Raw genomic sequence first — 21,767 nt, forward strand, 5'->3', positions numbered from 1 at the left:
ATAAAATCACAGCATCTTTTGGTTTAACGAGGAGGATTATATCGCCAACTACGGGCGATGTTTCCCTCATTTTACCTATTGATATAGTGAAAAGATTGCCCTAACATTCCTATTATTACCTTGCTATAAAGCCCAGTAACGTTGGGATCTACCAGAATCTCTTTTCAAGGGCAGGAAGAGAGTCCGGAGACAATTATTAAAGCAGAAAACAAACTGGTGGTGTAGCAGCAGAACGATCCAGGGACAGCGATGCCCAACATCGTTCCAGTAATTACCAACAGGAGTCTGTTCCTTTTGTACCAGAGGGAGAAAAAGAGAGAGACACAGCTGCCTTTGGTTTTGGTTCACCTTCGTAACAGCAACGTTTCCAGATGAAGAGAAACTTTGTTGTATTCAGAAGAAAAACCACAGAAAGCATTTTATGTCTTAAAAAGTACACGACACGCTCACACAGCGAATCTCTTTAACTTCTCAAACGTGAGCAAAAGCTGCTTTTATTAATATTAATTCATTTAATATCTCTGGGGTTTGAACTGTTCACCGATCAAAACAAGTCATTTTGGGAACTGCGGAAACTTGAGAGCATCTAAATATAGAATGACCAATTTGTCTAAAAAGGAAGAAATAGAGTTCAAGTACATTTCCTCGTGATGGATTATTAAATATTCACTGAGATGAAAGATATTTTAAGGAAAGTCTTTTGGGGGGAAGAAAAAAAAACTGCTTTTAAACTCAACACCTAAATAAACGAACAACTTTTAGAATGTTTTCTCCACTTTCACAAGTAGTCGGTGGTGGTGGTGGGGGGGGGGGGGGGGGGGGGGGGGGGGGGGGCAGCAGCCACCAGTGAGTGCTCTATTGACTAAATGCAGGAACATCAAATCCTCTCATGCGAGACTGCTCGCCCCCCCCAGAAAAGATCAATCTTCGCCGGGCACGGTGCCACCCTAGAAGGGGGGGGATCAACGCAGCCCTCTGCGGCCAGGAGAGGGCTACTCGATACGGGGGGGGGGGGAAGAGAAATTGGGTCTTGCTGACTGGAAAGGACCCCAAAGACTAATCCCTTTGGCACGAGGGGCCAGCAAGGCTGATCTGATATGGGTAATGAAAAGTACACGGGGACTAGGAGGAGGTTCTCCAGCAGGGCAAAGTGGAGAAGAGGACACAGACGCGTCAAGAGGAACTCAATTTAAACTTTCAAGATACTTTCAGGGTCCCAAAGTGAGCAGTCATTACGAATCTGTAGTGTTTCGATGAAGAACGTCTCGGGGCAGATTTAACGACGTATTTTAGTTTATGCTGCCGTTTTCACTCTTAAGGTGAAATCAGAATTTCAAACTGAATCATTTAGAGTGATTTCACTTTTGCATTATTGAAGCTGAACTGAAGTCTAATCTGGTGGCCATCAGAGAGCGATCTCCTCACCTGATGCGAGTGAAGGCGTAGAGCAGGTAGGCCGCCGTGTTGCCCCGGTCGTCCAGCATCTTGTCGAAGGAGAAGACGTAGTCGTTGATGCGGTTGTGGGACAGGTCGGCGTATTTGACGCAGCCAAAAGCGACGGACCTCTGGGCTTTGATCAGCTCCTCTGGGGTCAGGACCTGCAGTCAAGTTTCATTTTTAATAAAAACGAACGAGTTAAGAGACCCCGCCCCCCCCCTTCCTCCAATAATCCTAAAGGCTTTAAATATTCAGACGACTCCGTCACTTTTATCAGCTTGTAATTACTGCAGGCAGTACGCCACCTTATGTCTCCAACAGTAAAACCAGCGAGTTGAATTTAATCCAAATGATTAATCTAATTTAGTAGCCTGAGGACAAAAGATTAAATTGACTTATTAAGTCATCGCCTTCCCTCCAATCCGTGTGTGACGCGTTCGATACCACAGGGAGCGAACAGAGCGAGGAGGGAGCGTGTGCAGAAAGTTTCACGATGGGGATTCGATTGGAGAAAACACAAAACAAAACAAAAAAAAAACTTTCAGTCGAGCGGAGCGTAAGAGGTGAGGAGATATAAAAAGGGTCATAACATGACACATTATTATAATAATAAAGAATCGGAATAAACAGGAGGAAACAGTTAAGGAGAGGACAAGACAACGGCAGCAGAAGACATGATAATATGACAGAAAATATATTATGAAGTGAAATAATAAAAGAACGTGACGAGACACAAACCGATGGTGTCATTTTTTTAACAAGATGGAGGAAATGGTGCTTTATTTGGGGACTTTTTTTTTTCCAACTGCAGATAAACGCACGGAATATTTAAAAACAAGACGATCAAAAATGTACGACAGGTATGAACACTACTGTGTTTGGGACTTTTAGGGTTTAAATATTATACATATAGTTTGTGTTTCTATAATTTTAGTGTGTGCTATTAACGAGAATTGTACAGAAAGAGTAGGAATCAACCTACGCCTTTCTGGTCAAGCATTTGTTTTAGTTTATCACCATTTCAAAAGTCATGACTGAATTAAACGGTTTCATTTGGAAACAAACTGCTCTACTGCTAGCAGGATAATCAAGACTCATTAACAGCATCTATTTTGATAATCCGCTAATCGTGCGACAGACGACTTATTAATAAATGGACCAATCGTTGCAGCTCCAGTTGAAGCCCCGGCGACGAGGGCGGGACCAGAGAGGTCAGTGCGACACAACGGGACGAGACAGGACAGCACTGAAACGCAGCAGGACACACGAGTGTGTTCTTGAAAACAGGACACGAGTAAATAATAAAAACAGAAGAAGAGCAGAGAATTATACAACACAAGCGGAGAAACGAAATCTGAGCGGCAGCGTTAGCGGTTGATGGGAGGCCTGGGTTGGGCTGGTTTTAATGAGGCAGGGTTAGCAGATGGGAGACGTAGGCACCGACCCAGACAGACAGCGGAGCGCCGGGGCCAGAAGAGCCTGCAGGGAAGCCGTGCTGGCACCGGTTTCCCACAGCCTACCAGCATTACAATCAGTGCAGTTCAACTGGAAGTCAGTGAGCGTTCACGCTGCACCGAGTATCTCAGATATTACTTAACCAGAGAAGGCTGGCGACCCGATCATTTCTGGGTCGAATCAGACGGTGAACACAATAACGCTTCCCGTTCCTAAACTACCGACACGCGCTTCGAAGTTTAACGAGGTCCGGTTGAGCTGTACCGGGGGGGGGGGGGGGGGGGGGTCCAGTGACAGAGAAGCCGTGTTGTAGCGCGAGTCAGGGCGCTGCTGGGTTTAGTACAATACACACTTATCAAACCTTCCCTGGATGAAGAAAAGCTACAGAGGAAATGTAGCGCAGGTGAAATCTCAGACAGAACCAACGGTTGAACAAACATCAGGCTCGAAGGAATTTCAGTGGGGAAGAAAAAAAAAAAAGAAACCCTCTGCAAGAAAACGTTTCAATTTCAGGAAGCGGCAGCGGCGATGCTTCAGGAGGAGCGATGTTTTGGTTTCGGACTGAATTCTGGACCCGAAATCATCAGGTCAAATATTATGTTTGTAATGAAAATTCCTGCAAAACTGATGACGTTCCCATCAGCCCAAGCTGTCTGTTTACTAGCAATTAGCAAATGTGAGCATGCTAACAAACGACCAGACATTATACCTGCTAAACATCACGCGCGTTAACGTCACTGTGAGCATTTTAACATGCATGGTTTCAATGCCTTTGCTCGTACATAGAACTGGAGTTACATAAAAGTAACCTAATGTCATTACGTAACAGTTAACTGCTGCTCTCCTTGTTCAGCTTTGCTGGATGTGTGTTACTGTAACAAGCGACCCAAACTAACTAATATAGTTTATATATATATATATATAAACTATATTAGTTAGTTAGTTAGTTAGTTAGTTAGTTAGTTAGTTAGTTAGATAGATAGATAGATAGATAGATAGATAGATAGATAGATAGACAGACAGAATTATATATTATGTACGTTTTGATTAATTGTTTAAGCAATTCATAAAAAACATGACAACCATACAATCATTCTCTGTTTTCTCTATTTTATATAATTATAAAATGAGTCTTTTGGGTTTTGGACATTTGAAGATCGTCATCTTGACGTTTCTGAATTTGTGACGGGCTTTTCTCAATATTTTCCAACAATTAAGCACGTGATTGAAAAGCTAATTGACAGATTAATCAAAAATAACAGCTGTAGCACTTTAAGGTATTTCAAATGAATTGGATTGGAGTTTCCTTTCTACTTAGCTTATGAATTAATACAATTTCTAAAAATCCAATGACTACTACAGTAGTACTTTCCACCACGAAAGATGCAACCACAAGGAACACTCCGATTGTGGTTGTCGTGACATCGTGGCAAATCTTAAATACGTGTTTTCCTGCTCGAAAAAGGGTTTTATGAAGCGTTATCAAATACGTTATAATTCAGTATTACGATCACTGTGATGAAAATGATCCATTTCAATTTTTCTCTTGAAATTAAAAAACACAAATCTGACAGAGACTGTGTTTTCAGCCATAAAAAGCGTCAGTGAGGCTGCAGACATTAGGAGGTTCAAGCTCACAAGAAGAAAAGAGGAGCCTGATGAGGAGAATGAAAGCGAAGTGTGTGTTCAGAGGACCGCATGCTGTCGAGCCGTCCTCAGAGCTCAGCAGATGACAAGAAAAGAAATCTGGTGGCGTGTTTTTTTTTTTTTGTTTTTTTTCCCTCCCCGTCTCTGAAAGCGATCACAAAGATCCAGAGTTTCTCGTTTCGTGCAGGATGAGGGCGAGAAGAAGAAACAGATCATCTGCTGTAGAGTCAGACGGTCATTACCGTGAAATAAGCCTCGTCGTTCCGGGGGGAACCAAAAGCCGGGCGATAAGCGGAAAATAACGAGCCGCTAGGAAGGCCTCCCTGTTACTAAACGGCTGCTTGTCAAAAGGTTTAACATTTGACAAAAAAAAAAAAACAACAACACGGATACAAACTGATTCTAACAGTTGGAATCAGACTACAGGTGATTAAATATGAAACAAAAACACCTCACAGTTAGATATTCATAATTACACCAACGCAGCTTCTAAAGGTGCTGCAGACGGATTTGTTTTGTTTGTTGTTTTGTCCTCAAACTTTCTTCTTCTTCTCCAAAAAAAAAAAAAAAAGATGTAAATCTTTTCGGTTTTAATGGGCAGTTCAGGGGCTCTCAGGCCAAAAATAAAAACACACCTCACTCCCCACCATTACACTGACCGTGTGTGCTTTTTTTTTTATTTTCTCTTTTTCATCCTTTTTAGTGGTGCATGAAGGAGAGTCAGAGGAACACCAGCGGGTAGAATTCATCCTCCTGGGAGCACGAATGTCTGCGCCAACGTCACGGGCGATTCATCCAACATTTGTGGAGATATTTTACTCCGGAGCGATGCAACGTTTGAACAGAAAAAGACAGGAAACAAGGGAGGGAAGTGAATGAAATGTAACACAATGTCCCAGCTGGTCCTCACTACTGCTACCCTCCGCTTAATACCAACGTTACTGAATGCCCGTTGCTAGTAAAACGGGTTTGCTTTCATTTGTCCTGGATACGTCTCAGAGATACAGTGGAGGTAAACAGCATTGCATGTGTGCGGCTCAGAAATATTTAGAATTTTTCCAGAATTAACATCTGGACATGGTGAAATAAAAAGGGAAAAGTATTTATAATTACGTCTACGTATTAATAGGAAACACTGCTTCTTCTTGTTTCAAGTTTTCCAGCATCGTAGACGTAAAGTTTGCCGTCGCCGAAAAAAAAAAAAAAAAAAAAAAAGGCATTTATAAAAAATAATTGATAACCACAGAGGTACACAATTCTGATGGATCGGACAATTTGGAACCGGTTCAAATGCTCAGAAGTGGTCCACGGTGGGTTGAGTTATGATGTGGTTATTAAAAAAGGTCAACAGTGAACTCTCATACTCCATTGCTCTTGTTCCTCTCGACCATTTCCTCATTAGAAACTAGTAAAAAAAAAAAAAAAGAACTTGTTGATTTAAATTCACCTCCTTTTCCCCCCCGTTTCGGGGTGGAGGCAGAAATGTCAGACACTAATATCTTAAAAACCCGGACAAATAAAACCAAAGCTGTCTGGATGGCTAGACACCAACAGAGGGAAGAGAATGAAGTATAATGTCTTTGCCCTTTATTAATGTCACCTTTCTCTATCGGTTTATGAGACAGCTAATGTGTCCTACAGCAGAGAGAAACTTTTATTTTGTATAATGTTTCAAAGTAAAAGCTCACGTGTGAAGTTTGGGTTTCACATCCTCACAAAATGAAACCAAACCGTCCACTGACTCCTTTTAAATCAGCGGTGAGACACGAGACACTGACATCAAGATGATGAAGAAAGAGGAGCGAGACGGCCTCTCTCCTCCTCACCTTTGCTAAAGCGATGATGAAGTCCTCACCTTGTCTCTCTCCTTCTCCTTCAGTTTGTCCATGCACCTCTTAAGCCCCTCCTCCAGCAGGTCCATCAGCCGCACCGTGTCTCCGGACCGGGTCTTGAACTTCTTTCTGAGCGAGAAAAGACGAGAAGACAACAAGTTCAGTGAGTCGCTGTTCAAGTGTCGAAGTCAAGAAACAAGATATCTGGGAGACAAAATAAAAGATTATGGGGTTGTGCTTTTCCAGGTACTGAGGTTTGACTTTCCTGTCGCTAAACAGCCATCATGACAACAAACCATTAGATGACTCCTGCTTGCCGACGCCTTGGGGCGTCACATTTCCTACAATCGCCCAAATCAAGATGAGCTTCACAAGCAGAACTTGAGCCAAAAACTTAATAACCACACTTTTTTTTCCCCCCCTCTTGTTTACTTGTAGCTATAACAGCTCCCCCCGTGGCTGCTTTAAGCCCTTATTGTCTGGGTGAGCAATTATGAAAACAGCGTGATAAATTTCTAATGGATTTTGGAGTGGCGCAGACATTGTAGGGCCAATTTACGCCCCCTCAGGTTACTGTGGGGCGTTTAGCAGCACTTAGTTATGGCCTCCGCGAAGCGGAACATCAACCTCCTGCCTGGGCTCGGCACTTCTTCTCCGGACGATTGATTAGGAAAAAACAACTTTGTGACAGATAGCGTTCAAATTAACTCACCCCATCAGCCACACAGTAATCACTGCTTACTATGAAATGGAATAAGTAATACACGGGGGGGGGGGGATAACAGTATGCACACCAAGTACAAATACTCGGGATAACCACACTTGGGATTGAGAAGTGGAGCGAATAATGAGAAGGAGAAGACAGATGAGGAGGAAGAGGGAGAAGAAGATGATGAGGAAGGAGGAGGACAAGGACGAGAAGGAGAACAGGAAGGTGAAGATAAAAGATAAAAGGCGGAGGAGGTGAGCGGGAAGATGAAGAAGATGATGCTGACCGAACCGAGGCAAGCGGCATGAAAAGTTAAGTTTAAACCATGCTCAATGTTTTTTTAGAGGATGCTTCCGGTTTATGTCCATCATTTCTATTTATTATAATCACATTTTACTCATCTAACTAGCAAAGGAATCTCTTACTGTCTGTATCTGGAGAACCGTTTTTTGGGATTTAGGAACGTGAAAGCTTTCCATTAAAACTACACAAAAGCCTTTCAAAAGCGGTTTGCGTTTTTGTTTTAGGCAAAGTCCTTTTAGTACAGAGGATTGATAATTCCATATTCAAAGAGCGTGGCATTTTTCTGCTTTTGCAAGTTTTTGCATTTCAAAAGTATGAATTTTTATGACTTAAGTCCAACTTTCAGCCGCATGTCCGGCACCGTTGACTCTAATCGGCTCTCATCAGCAGCCATTCAGCACATTACACATGTTCAATCAGATTTTTTTTTTTTTTTTTTTTTTAACCACCAGCTGGGGGCCGGTTGATCCCGGACCGCCTGACTCTCTACCGGATCAGCAAAGGTTTCCGGTGCTGCCGTTACACAGGTCAGACAGCACATCTGACTTCCCTCACACCGACGTGGTCGAGATCTAGTTACACAAGTGTCAAACTCTCTCGAGCTCGATCTCATGTTGTGGCCGTTAACTTTTAATCACTGTTGTCCACCTACTGCAGAACTTTTCTGCTCCCTCATGCCGAGTAATAACAGCTTTGCATCCTTGTGTTTGAACTATCGGTTAAAAACACTGACTGTACCGTTTTTATTCTCCGGTGCAGTCGTGTAGTAAAATTCTCTTTTTTTTTTTATGTACGACAATAAATGCAATAAAAACATGAAGCAGTGGTGATAAAGACACAGTGAAGGACATCAGATGATTTTTAGTGCGGCGGTGACGGTGGAGGACTCTCGGTCTTCAGAGGAGACGCTCGTCTTTGTTGACGCTCTGATGACTTGACTCGATTTGGATTCCTGTTAAACCGTTATTGGTCCGCATGCGGCTACGACACGCGGCCCTTTAACGCTCTCCGTGTCGGACGTTTTACTGCGAAGGACCCTCCACCTTTAACCCTTTAACAACGTTCCGCCGCCTTCCGTCGGTTGGAGCCTTTGTGTCATTGCGCGACGCTTCACAGAGAGTTTTAAACTCACTTGTCTTCCCCCAGCACCACTCCAAAGCCAGCGTGCTCCACCCGGGTCACCTGGGGGTTGTACCAGCCAATCAACTGAGCTGCAGCAAACACCACCTGGAAGTGTGTGGCCTAAAAGAGAAAACACACACACACACACACACACACACACACACACACACACACACACACACACACACACACACACACGTATAAATGGCATGTTATACTTTCCAGATGAAGAGAAAACTTCTATCTTGATGTTGTTAACGTTTAAAACGAACAAGAACAAAAACACTGTACATTTGTGTCTTTTTATGCCATGCCACCACTGTGAAGCCAAAGACTAAAATGTGAGTTTATAGTGTAGTGTCCTCCTCCAGCCCTGAAGAACAAGTAGTGCAGTAAAACTTATAGTTCAGGACTAACAGGAGCGACATTGCCGTGAAACAAAAAGGTCCCTCTGCTCCCTATTAGACGTTTTAGATTGTAACTTTTGGTATTTTCGTTCCCCTTTGTTTACCTTCTTCCTTCCAGGTTTCTTTGTTTTCTCTTTTTTTGCAGCTCCCGTATTTTTACACTCTGTCAAATTCCTTCTACCTGAACTCCCCATCCTCCTCCCCCCATCCTCCCCCCCCATCCTCCCCCCCCTTCTCTCTCTCCCCCCACCTGTCCGCTGTCCGCGACGTAGATGATCATGTCGGCCTTCTCGTCGAAGATTCTCTGGCGCAGGGCTGCGAGGTCTGAAGTGTCGTAGGTGTAGCCGCCGTCCGACTTGACGATGGTGAGGGGGATGGACTGACCGGGGATGAAGACGATCTTACGACCCTCGTCCAGCTCCGCCAGGCCTGAGGAGAGACATTGAAAGACAGAATAAAATAAAAGTAATGACGGGTGGATAGGTGAGATGGGGAGAGAGTGGGATGGAGAAATTATCAAAATGATGGGTTTTCTTGAGAGAAATAATTTGGGTGTGATTTGAGGTAAAAATAAAAATAAAAAAAAAAAAAAAGAGAAAGAGGAGATTATATTGAAAAAGACAGTTACAATATCAGGAAGGTACTGTTAAAATGTTTAAGACGACGTGTGAGTCAATATTGCCCCCTGGTGGTCACAACACAAACAGCAGGCTATAACTTCAGAGAACAACATTGAATGTTGAGGATTTTAGTATTATTGGCGCAAATCCTTTGATAACTCAGGTACAGAAAAAGGCACAACTTGAACTGTGCACAGAGCCAACAGGGGCTCAAATTGAGACGCACAAAAAAAGACTTTAGATGTGACCATTGAGCTGCTGCACACTGACCTCTGTCCTCGAACTCCTTCACCACCTTCGTCATCTTGTCCTGGTAGAACGACTCTCCTCTCTCGATGATCTGGATTTCCAGGCAGTCGTAAACCCTCTGAAACTCTAAAACACATGCACACGCCGTCATTTAAAAACTGGTTTGAAGCTCATCAGACGGAGGAGGATTGTTCCTTTAATATAACGGAATAGTCATAATAATACAATTGCAGCCGCAATCTACCTCTCCTGGAGACGTCACAGATGAGGTTCCAGGCCTTGATGAAGTTGGGCTCTTTGCTCTGCAGTCTGACGACACACTGATAGGCTCGCTTCTTGAAGTCCTCCTCCTCGTCAAACCGCTTCTTCGACTCCTTGTTGAGGGAAGAGGAGGGGAAAATGAGAGAAAGGAGAGACCAAAAAGAGCAGGGTGGGTGATGTAAAAAGTAAATGAGGTGTGAAGAGCAGAAAGAACAGCTAATGTTCTGCGTTTGTACATAATGTATTCCCACAATATACACGTGCACAGTGCTGCACTGCAGCAACAAAATGCTCCACGGAATATTCTTGCATTAACTTTCACTTTTTAGAATTGACATTAACTGTCTAATAATCATAAACTGTATATAAGAAGTGGACAAAAACACACCGTGGTAGAGACCTGTCAATCACTGTGTAGCCCCGCCCCTAAATCATCCTCTGCTTTATGGTCTGTTTGACTCTAAATGGACCATAATGTACTAAATGAACATCATGTTGTATTGAAGAAGACTTGAAACTAGAGACTGAGACCATAAACTCATGTTTACAATGTTTACTGAGGGAATAAATCAAGAGAGAAGTAGAGTCATTTTAGACTAGACTTCTATACAACCAGAGGAGTCGCCCCCCGATGGACACTAGAGAGAATGCAGCTTTAAGGTCCACATTTGCTTCACTTTTCAGAGCCGCTGGTTGTTCTCTTCTTCCTTTCAGTCAAATGCCAACATTAAACCTAATATAAGTGACTACATGATGTCTTGAAGTCATTGTTTAAGTAACTCTCCTCCTCTCTCCCCCACCCAGCCCCACCCTTTCAAAATAAAAGCCCCATGAATTCACTGTATTTAAACATTAAGCTCAAAATTAGGCTTTTTTTGTTGAAATAATTAATGCCCTTACTAATACTACGACAACTACTACTACTACTACTACTACTACTACTACTGCTGCTGCTACAACTACTACAACTTTTGCTGTTGCTACTATTACCAATACTGCTACTGCTACCATCAATATTATTACTACCACTACTGCTATTACTACCACTACTACTATTACTTATACTACAACTGCTACTACTACTACTACTGCTGCTGCTGCTGCTGGTATTCATGCTCCTACCAGTACTAATACTACTACAGCTATTAGTACTACTGCTATTACTACCTAACATGTGTCCTTACAGATACCTGAGGATTCAGACAGTGAGACAGAAACACACGGAGCTTTAACTGACTTTGTAGAAGGCCTGGAGGTCACTAATGGGCGGGGAGCATGTTAGGTAGTCTGGGAATTTATCCTGCAGGTGGGCGATCAGCATCCCGAACTGGGTCCCCCAGTCTCCCACGTGGTTCAACCTGAGAGCGGCCATGAAGAAGGTGAGTAACTCCAGAACGATAATGAAGAAGCCCTCCGTTGTTTACATTCATCTTTTTACTTCATTTAGACTTCATACATAAAACATGCAGAAACAAACAACATCAATATATTTTTGAAAAGTGCAACGTCTGCGCTACTTTTTCATGATTAAGTGTCAGTTGCACTCGATTTAAAAAATAATTAACTTGATAATCAACACATTTTAAAAAGCATTTAATACTTTTAAACCTGCCCGTCTCGACAACGACATGGTCTCACCTCCTCTAATATGCTCACCGATATGCCGACATAAGCGTTTAAAGCATAAATGGGCCCCTGAACAGAGGATTGATTTAGGCAACAACACAAGTTTGTCCTCAGGCGTTTGTTCACCCCTCAGGACAAACTTTACTTTTAAAAGATGTCTCTCTCTCTCTACAAAACATGTGTTTTCTGTTCTGGTGTGTAATGAACACTACAGCCTCACAGGAATATTAATGTGGATGAAGACGCTGTAGCACGGGACAGCGAGCTCGTCCTCCTCGCTCAGCGACTGAACTGACCTGAGAACGTCGTAGCCCAGAAACTCAAACAGCCGACATATGCTTTCCCCGATGATGGTGGAGCGCAGGTGACCCACGTGCATCTCTTTGGCGATGTTGGGAGAAGAGAAATCCACCACCACCTACACACACACACACACACACACACACACACACACACACACACAACAATAAATAATAAAGAAAAGACATCTCTGAGACATAAAACCTGATAGTTTGGATTTTAAATGTTGGAAAGTTTTCATTCTCAAACTAAAATGTGTGTCTTATGTGAGCATCTCTGCTTCCTCCATCGCTCATTATGTGATCAAACAGAGACTCAGTCTAAAGATTACATGACTATTCGACACACATTATTGTTATTACTGTCATCTGTCAACGTTGTGACTTCTGCTTCCGCCGTTGTTGTAATACTCATTTCAACCACAAGAGGCTGAAGTGCACCGCCACGTGTTCTACGTTCTACATCTAGTTGTTCACTCCACCCTCTTCAGTATCAAATATGTAGCAGAAGCCAATGATTTCCCTTCTCGTGATGAACAGCTGTTTAAAAACATCTGCATCTGGCTTCCCGCTACATGCCGGCGTGTGACGTACCCGCTTCTTGGATTCCAGTGGGGGGGGCAGCACGCCGTTGATCAGCAGGTTGCTCAGCAGTTTGGACACAAAGGGCTTCTTCAGGTGGATGTTGATGAACCCTGAAGACGCGGAGGACATCAGAGGGGACGGCGAGGACACAGAGTAAGGACTTGCATCCGACATTAACACAACTGCTGACTGACTATCTGAAGAGGTTGAATGAACTGTTGTATTTCCACTAATACTCGTAATCTATTCAGGACCAGCTTGTGTACTTGGTGTACCTGGAAGTTTAGGCTGAAAAAAAAGACGGTTAGAAAACAAAAGTTCCCCAAACATGAAAGAAAAGTCCTTAAAGAGAATCACAGTCTGCTGTTTGGTACCTGGTCCTGCGATTTCAGTTTTCTGGACGAGTTCGTTTTCCGGAAGATTCTGGATGATCTTCTCTGCGATTTCCCTCGGGTTGACTTTCATTCCCTTTGCCTTCAGCATCTGTGATAAAGTCAGAGGCGGTTTGGCTTAAAATGTGTAAAATGAACTGATATAAAAGTACTAAAAACACACTTTTCATCCCGTAAAGAAACTTTTTTCTGACCTGCCAGAGAGATATCAGTAAATCCCTGCAGATGTGCGTGTGGTAAACTATTTTAATGAGTTTCATTTCTAAATTTTGATGTGTCGGATGAAACCTGCTGGTTGAGCAGTTGTACTAAATGCTGCAATGTTACAATGACAAGCCTCAAAATACAATCCTATCACTAATAAATATGGCCGCCCCCTAATTTATGAGCATATCGCTGATAAACACAAGATTTAAAGTGGTGCTTTTAAAAAAGGAAAAACCCTTTTTTTTTTTTTTTTTTTACAGATAAATCAACAACTTGGACAGCCCTACTAAAATACCCTTCAATGTTGATAAAAATAGGTTTCTGAGTACCGGTTACGACTAAAATAACAGTGTTTTTACAACCCGACTCATTCTTAAAAAGGTTGTATTCACTCAACAGCAGAAAAAAAAGACATTTAAACAATTTGAGGATCCATTTAGCCGCAGTTAAAGAGTCATTTCCGACGATTCCCAGACAGACTTGGCGGTCGAACCTGAGACATGGCCATGGCGCTGTTGCACTGGTAGTCTCCAAACTTGGCCTGCTGGTTGGGCGCGACGGACAGCGGCGGGTCGTCCAGCTCGGGACAGGAGGCCCGGATGGCCTCGCCGAAAACCTCCTGGAGCCGCTGGTTGATGTTCGTCATGGATTTACCGCAGCTGGTGGTCCTCTCCTCCTGCAGGCTCTGAGGACACGCGATGACGTAATTAACATAATGACGAGGGGAAGGATTTGGATGATGTGCAAACATAATCTTTTAAGTCAGTTTGGCAACACGGTGAAGTTGATTTATGCTGCAGGAGCAGTTAGGAAAGCTTCTACTTTTTACAACTGCTTTGACTCTAATCTACTGAATAGTACAAAACTGACATTTGTACAAGAAACAAGTTAAATAAACCACGAAAGGCTGAGGAATTCTTAGTTTACAAAAACATGTGAGCCGTGTTGTTTCAGAGTTGAACATAAATGATCATAAATATTAAACTGAACTAACAGTTTAAGCTTTGGATCAGTGAACGGCTCGGACCTCTTTTCAGAAGCGTTATCTTTCAGCTCAAAGCCGTCAGCCTGCGGCACAGGAGGATGTTTGCAGCAGAGAGCGCCCCCTGCTGTCCCCCTGCTGTAACACTCACCCTCTTCAGGATGTTGAGGCGGTACTTCAGCTTGGAGTTTTCATCCCGCAGCTCATCCAGATGTTGGGATGGACTCAGGTTCTGTGGCTTTTTGAGGCTCTCGATCTCTGCAGAGAGACTCCGGATCTCCCGCTCCTGTGAAACAAGAACAAGGAAAAACATTCACGTTTGTGATGAGGAAGAACAAAACCAATCTGTGAAACGTCTTACTCGTGATGCAAGAAGCTTGATCCTGAGGAGAGAACAGGGTCTACACTCAGCTGGAATTCATATACAGTCTCAAAGTTACACTCATGATTATACTCCTGCCTTAGATAAGCCGATAAACATTACTGCACATTATTCCTCATCAGCGACACATGTACGGTACGGTGGCAGCAATCATTAATGTTTAAAAGAAATCAGACGAATAGAAAGCAGCAGGTGTCAAAGGGCCGTTCTTGAGTGACATGGATGGATGGATTTCTCTTTGATTTTCAACAGTGAATCTGAATCTATACATTTAGTCTACCAAGCTGGGTTTAAATGTATTAAACCACCACTAACTAGTGCTGCTTCCCCACCAGGAGGAACTCTGAGAATAACTTAGGCCATAAAGAGCTTAATAGCACCTCAAGTGTCACAATGAAACCAAAAGCTGCCTCACTGATAACAGCAAACACTCAGATCACTACACAGAGTTCCTGAACTTTAAACGTCCCCATACAATACTGAAAACAAATAGATTGAGTTCTCTTTCCTTTGTCATTCATTCGATAATTAAATTAATATATTTGGATTTTAAGCTGTTGGTCAGAAAAACCTTGCAATTTCAATCGAGAAAATTGTCTGTAATGTATATTTTTTTTCACTATCAGATATTGTATTGAATCAATGAATCAAAAAAAATAATAGACAATATAAATCAACAATTAAAATATTAGTTGCAGCCTTGAAGTAATATCTAAATGACACCAGCTTCCACAGTAACCACCCAGGACCAGAGTTCAGAACTCACGCAACACTTAATTTAAATATCTGCTCATTCAAAGCTTTCTTTGTCCTTTACTTTCTTCTGCCATGTAGTATATTTTTACTGACAACCAGAACAACGTTAAATTGAGAGTTTCTTTAATGGAGTTGGGTTTCTGTAGGTGTGACGCTGCCCGACAGTCACAAACAAATTTAGCCTGCTAGCTAACTTTAGCTACATTCCCCCACAGGCCGGAACAGGCAGGCCGGTTACCTGTTGTTGCAGTCGGGCTGTGTACTCGGTTACACGGTCTCCCATCTTTCTGAAACACCAGAGAAAAACTCTTCTGTCGGCTTACTGCGGAATCTCGTGGCTGATGAAACGGACGAGGAAGAAGTTCAACAACTTTGAAATATACTTCCGGCACAGGAAACAGTCATCTTCTTCTTCGTGTGTGTCCTGGAGGGTCGCTAAACGTCGTCAAAAGAGGGCAGCGCCCCCTCCTGCATGCTGTATGTACAGCACCTGCACTCACTTGCTGCTACACTATGAATCTTTTTTAAAAGGACTTGCTGACAAAATAAAACTTAGGCTTGTGGATAATGAACTCAAAAGGTCATGTTTGACATGAGGTACACCAAGTTAAATTGCACATTTTGGGTAAAGTTCAAATTACAGGGAAACATAGGGACACAAATACATTTTTCCCTTATTGCAATTGCTGCAATTCTACATAATCACCAGTAGAGGTCAACAAACGGTAAAAATTGTTGTGTTTGTTTTTTTACCAGCTTTTCATAACATAATGAAAGTGCCCTCAGAAACAACCAGGCACATTTTGTCAAAAAAAGAGCAGATTATATGTAGACATATCAAAGTAATTTGATTTTATAAATACTCTGATTCCTTTAAAATCATGTCATGTGTTTTATGTTCTCTTGCTTTTCACACAGTTGTTCTGATTAGACCTCTGCTCAGGTTAAAAATGGGCGGAGCTACGGTGTAAAATAATGTGCCTCCATGTACTAATAACAATGATCAAAGTGTAATTCGTCCCACCTTAACAGATGCACTAGAGCTGTTAATCAAACTACCGGTTTGTGCACACAGACACAAGCCTGAGAAGAGGCCGATCCAGGGATTTTAAAAGTCATTTAAATCCCCTGTGAATGTTTCCTGGGTGCACAGGCTTGTTTGTAGAGGGTGACCGAGTGTCATAGAGCTGTTCATAGAACAGTTCACTGTTAAAGACTGCACCCCTTCTCAACAGTAGAGTCTAAGGGATTTAGGGAACAACTAATAAGTCTGTCAGTGTATATTGATTTGTTTCATACATAGTTATTAATAAGGGGAGCAGCTGTGTTGTTATAAGTTAGTGTTAGAAGTTATTTTGAAGCTGCTCGTCCCACTACCACTCCACCCAACACACCTTAAGTTTAAATAGTTTAATAGTTCAATAATAGTAGCTCTCAACTCCAAATATATCTTAATATATAATAATAATAATAATATACTCCCTGTAGGAATGTTCTCAGAGTTACATTTGTTGTTGCCATGGAAACAGTAGTCAACAATAGTGAGTTATTTAAACATTGCTGCTGTCGCTGTTAAATGCTATTTGTTGACATGAATAATAAAGCAATGTTGATTCTTTTTCAAATTAATTATCTTCTTTTTCACAAAATAATCAAAAAGAACCGATAAGAGTATTGATAGTACTAGTATTGACACTAGTACTATGATCAGCGACTACCTGCAGTTATTCAGAGACACTTTGCATCTTAAAAGTGTCGATACGTAGATTCTGTCCAGCTTCATGTATTCAACACAAGAACCAGTGAATCACAATCACAAAGAAAACATGTTGAAGTAGTTTACAACTCTCTGTTCATTCAATTATAATACCGGTAAATAATGCTAATATTAAACATATCTGTAGTGACCCCGTTGCTTCCCAAAAAAAGTCACCACGGTTGCTGAAATGTTTGTTTAGACGCGTGCTAAATAACGAAGTCCAGTTTCTAATATAGGCATTTTATTTCTCGCATAAACAGAGGCCAACCACTTTATCTGTCATTATCCATTTTCTCTACATAAAACAAAAAAAAATAACATTCATATTCATGGCTTGTCGCACGTTACATGTATCACGTTACATGTCGCACGTTACATGTCGCACGTTACATGTAGCACGTTACATGTATCACGTTACATGTCGCACGTTACATGTAGCACGGTCAAAAACTGTTTGCTTCCTCCTGTTCAGCAACACCTGTAACCAATAACCCCACTGATTATATTACCTGTGCCTGGTTCACACCGGAACTACGCCCCCAAGTGGTGGAAGGTTGTACAAAAACAAATACAACAAAATGGCTCTTATACTTACCTCAGATGGTTTGGAAACTATTAATATTTATAAACTTTAAAAATGGTTGTTGAAAAGATTCATAGCACGTTTGAAAACATTAAAATGACATTGCACTGCATGTTGAAAAAAAACATAAGAGTCAACAAGTATGTCAAAGGTCATGAAAGAAGTCATAGTATACTATGTTGGTAAATAAAAAGTCAGTGTAGAATGTTGAAAAAGTCATAGTATAGTATGTCGTAACAAATCTCATAAAGTCTTTACCTCTGAGATGTAGTACAGTAAAATATTTACCTCAGATGTAATACAGTATGAAATAAAATATGTACCTCTGAGATGTAGTACAGTAAAAAGTACAATATGTACCTCTGAGATGTAGTACAGTAAAAAGTAAAATATGTACCTCTGAGATGTAGTACAGTAAAAAGTAGTGGAAATACACAATAAAGTACCTCAATATGGTACTTAAATACAGTACTTGACTAAATGTAAAAGACAAAAGACAAATCCAGTTCAGAGTTTCTTTGTTTTTATTGTGTTGAGGATTTGTTCACTTTGTTCAGGCTATAAAACAGTCTGCAGAGAGGACGACTGTATGAAATACAAATAACACAATACTAAACTTCTCTTCTCTGGTCACAGCAGCTGAATATTTTATTATTACATTTTGTTGATTCATTTTCTACAAATATGAGTAAATAATTCATCTTTTATTGACCCCTAAAAACATACCAGACAGAGACCCCTTGATACTTCTGTTAATTCAAAAATAATACAAAATAAAACCCTTAAACACCTTTTTTTAAACTAAACAATAAGTGTTTCATGTCTTTCTCCAATAATTTGATCCAGTAATCATAATGTATTATATACACAATAATCAGACATTAAACATTGTCATTTGGCTCCCAGATATTTAAGGAATGTGTAAACGCTTCTTATTCCTGAGTACATTGTTTGTGATGTTGTGACAAACATTGTTTGTGATGTTATGCCTTCAAGGCATAACCTGCCTTGAAGGCAGGTTATGCAGTTATTAATATCAGTGTGTTGGAGTAGTAGAAAGACATTTACAGACAAATAGAAAGAACCATTCATCATAATGTGAAGAATCAATAAAGTATACACCGTAAATCACCAATAATATAGATTTGTTACATTAAATGAAAGAGTTTCTCTGTAGAAGATCAAGTGTTTGTTCTACTCAGTGATTGACAGGAGAGATGATCAGAGGAGCAGAGTTTTTACCACCATTATTAAGACCAGGACTAAAGAATGGGTAGAGCTTCTCAGTGAAGCAGCAGCCAGTAAAAGAGTAGATAAGAGCTGTAGACTTAACGTCATAGAAGGAGACCAGACCCTCCTCATGATCCACAAACACCCCCACCTTCTGAGGCCGAGACTTCAGAGAGAGAAGGACTTGAGGGTCAGCAAAAGCTTTGTACTCATTCTCATTCTTCAAACATATCGTCCAGTAACCTTTCTGAGGAGTCGGTGTGATGATTCCCTTCCTGTTGATCGACTCTCTGGCCACTCCTGAATCCCACTCAGTCTTCCCTTCAACCTGAACCTCGTAGTAAAATCTTCCTGAATTGAAACTCTGCTTTGCTAAAACACTAACACAAGAATTAAATCTCTTTGAATTGTCTGGTAGATTCTTCCTTACATCACCATGTTTAACTTGTTTTCCATCATCAGACAGGATGAGTTCAGGCTGTGCTGTATCAGGATCAAGAGTCACATCCACTGCAGACTGCTGGACCCTCTTCAGCTCAGCCTCAGTGAGCAGCTTCTTCATCTGTTCACTGATCGTCTTCTCCAGCTGATTCACAGCTCTCACCACAGTCCCCTCATATGAAGGTGGACTGACTCTGACTCCTGTCCAGTTCTTGGTGGGTGGAGCAGTGTTCAGGGTCCTGAAGCTCTGGAGGAGGTGGAGGTGGTCTTCAGAGCAGGAGAGCTGCTCTACCTCAGTGATTCTCTTCTTCAGCTCACAGATTTCCTGTTCCAGCTCTTTGATGAAGCCTTCAGCCTGTTTCTCCGTCTTTCTCTGCTTCTCTTTGATCGTGTCGATGAGCTCGGCCTGGCTTCTCTCAACAGACTCCTTCAGAGCGGTGAAAACCTGAACACCTTCTGCTATCTCTCTGTCTGCATCTTCCTCACTGAGTTCCACCGAGTGTTTGATCTCATCAATCTTCAGTCGTCTCTTCTGGATCATCTGCTGGAATTCAGTCTCAGTCTTCCCCAGCTCAGCTTTCTTTCCTTCATATTCTTTTTTCAGAGGGACAACATCATGGTTCTTGTGGTCTGAATAAGTGCAGAGCATGCAGACACACATCTGGTCGGTCTTACAGAACAGCTCCAGCAGTTTATCGTGCTCCGTACACATCCTGCCTTCCAGGTTCTCCACAGGGTCGATCAGCTGATGTCTTTTCAGACCTGATCTTGTCAGATGAGGCTCCAGGTGAGTCTCACAGTAGGAGTCCAGACACACCAGGCAGGACTTCAGGGCCTTCAGTTTGGTTCCAGTGCAGACGTCACAGGGAACTTCTCCTGGTTTGGCAGCTTGTTGCTCTGAGCTGCTGCTGCTGGCTTTCTGTTGAGCTGACTGTCTGAACTGAGCAGCCATCTCAGAGATCAAAGTATTGACCCGCAGCTCAGGTCTAGAGTTGAACACCTCTTTACAGTTTGGACACTGAGTCTGGACACTAACGTTCCAGTGTTCAGTGATGCAGGTTTTACAGAAGTTGTGTCCACATGGTATGAGGACTGGATCAGTGAACACATCCAGACAGATGGAGCACAGAAACTGATCTTCAGTCAGCAGACAGCTGGCAGCAGACATATCTACACTCTGAGGAAAACAAGTGTGGAAAAAAAAAACTGTTATCACATCTTTAGCAGCAGCAACAGAGTGTGTCAGGTACTGTCTTCACATTGTGGGTCTCTGTGTGTGTCATCATGGTAGAATGTGTCCTGGAGACACCTACTGTAGAGGAAGTACTACAGAAGAGGGTTTGAGTACTTTAGAAAGGTGATCACAACATAGAATTTAAACACACAGAGTGATCCTCCATTACTGTCACATCACATGTTAAATCAAAATGGAGTAGCAGCTAGGCTAGTTAGCCTTTAGCAGGCCTAGTTTATCTGCTGTTACTTCCTTTGTTATGGATCCTGGTTTGAACTCACTTTTGACCAAATGTTGAGTTTCTCTGTAGAACAGTGTACTCACCACAGTTTGTCAGAGACTCTGTTGTGTTGTTGAGAAGAAGCTGCTGGATTCAGTTGAATGTTTCTTTAGAGAGAAACAGAGAGACTTGTCTCGACTGCAGCTCTGCTGTCGCTCACACTAACTTTCACTTTCACTTCAGGAAAAGTGACTCTGCAGCTCTCCTCTTTCACAGTTGCTCCTCCTCTCAGTGAAGCTCTGTGAATGAAATCATTTTAAGAGACAAAAAAAAAGGTAAGAACATTGTGTTGATAGAGAAAACCTGCCACAAGTTGTTCTATTTACATGTTTGGGGATTATAAAAAGAAAGGCAATTCCTTTATAGATGCTTTAGAAAAATCATAATTTGAGTATATATTTTGACAGCCAAATCACATTGTTTAGGATATTAAACCTGTGTTTCTTAACTTGTATGTTTACAGAGCTTGTACAAAAAGGTAATGTAGTCCATGAATAAGAGATATGAGATTACAGATAATTACAATTCATCCTCTATAGTGGAGGTTGGTTTATGGCTTTTTGCCCCGGTTACACCTACAGTCTATGGGCGTATCTATGAGCTACACTCGTTGTCTTTTTGATTCCTCACAGTTCATTATATTTGTACTACTCTGGTGTTTCAGAGAATAACGCACAGCACAGCACATACAGTATGAACGCCTCCGTTCTTGCTCGAAGCTCACACGCGATCTACGGCGGTAAGCGCGAGAATCAACAAAGCTTTATCAGTTCAAATGCGCCAACAGTGACAACCCTCCTTTGAACAGACGTTGATTCAACATCTGTTGTTATGTTTACACAAACATGTTACTAACGTTAGTTAGTAACATGTTTGAAGGCTCAGACGAGTAACATATACCGTCGAAAAAAATGCATTTATCCAGAGCATGTTATATACAAGATTAAAAAAAAGTCTGGGCAAAACTAT

General features: G+C 41.8%; 2 protein-coding genes across 2 annotated transcripts in view; both read right to left on the reverse strand.

Annotated features, from left to right (window-relative positions):
* The window catches only part of rars1 (arginyl-tRNA synthetase 1), an 18,034-nt gene extending 2,374 nt beyond the window's left edge, over nt 1-15,660 (reverse strand). The window contains exons 1-13 of the mRNA XM_068716633.1: nt 15,510-15,660; nt 14,285-14,419; nt 13,645-13,836; nt 12,927-13,035; nt 12,562-12,662; nt 11,965-12,086; nt 11,280-11,400; nt 10,026-10,155; nt 9,803-9,907; nt 9,163-9,341; nt 8,516-8,625; nt 6,395-6,500; nt 1,426-1,598 (exon numbers count right to left, since the gene is read on the reverse strand). Of these exons, the coding sequence (XP_068572734.1) occupies nt 1,426-1,598; nt 6,395-6,500; nt 8,516-8,625; nt 9,163-9,341; nt 9,803-9,907; nt 10,026-10,155; nt 11,280-11,400; nt 11,965-12,086; nt 12,562-12,662; nt 12,927-13,035; nt 13,645-13,836; nt 14,285-14,419; nt 15,510-15,554 (1,628 nt within the window). The 5' untranslated portion in view covers nt 15,555-15,660. The remainder of the gene's footprint in view (nt 1-1,425; nt 1,599-6,394; nt 6,501-8,515; nt 8,626-9,162; nt 9,342-9,802; nt 9,908-10,025; nt 10,156-11,279; nt 11,401-11,964; nt 12,087-12,561; nt 12,663-12,926; nt 13,036-13,644; nt 13,837-14,284; nt 14,420-15,509) is intronic.
* Nucleotides 15,661-18,119: 2,459 nt separating this feature from the next.
* Nucleotides 18,120-20,941, reverse strand: LOC137876834 (E3 ubiquitin-protein ligase TRIM21-like). The gene is made up of 2 exons (XM_068716634.1): nt 20,843-20,941; nt 18,120-20,461 (listed from the first exon to the last, which is right to left on the reverse strand). Exon 2 carries the CDS (start codon nt 20,450-20,452, stop codon nt 18,812-18,814), a length of 1,641 nt encoding a protein of 546 aa, XP_068572735.1. The 5' UTR covers nt 20,453-20,461; nt 20,843-20,941; the 3' UTR covers nt 18,120-18,811.
* Nucleotides 20,942-21,767: the final 826 nt, after the last annotated feature.

This window comes from Cebidichthys violaceus, unplaced genomic scaffold (assembly GCF_023349555.1).
Source record: "Cebidichthys violaceus isolate CVI_PGR_0920_01 unplaced genomic scaffold, fCebVio1.0.p SCAF_20, whole genome shotgun sequence".
Classification (NCBI taxonomy): domain Eukaryota; kingdom Metazoa; phylum Chordata; class Actinopteri; order Perciformes; family Stichaeidae; genus Cebidichthys; species Cebidichthys violaceus.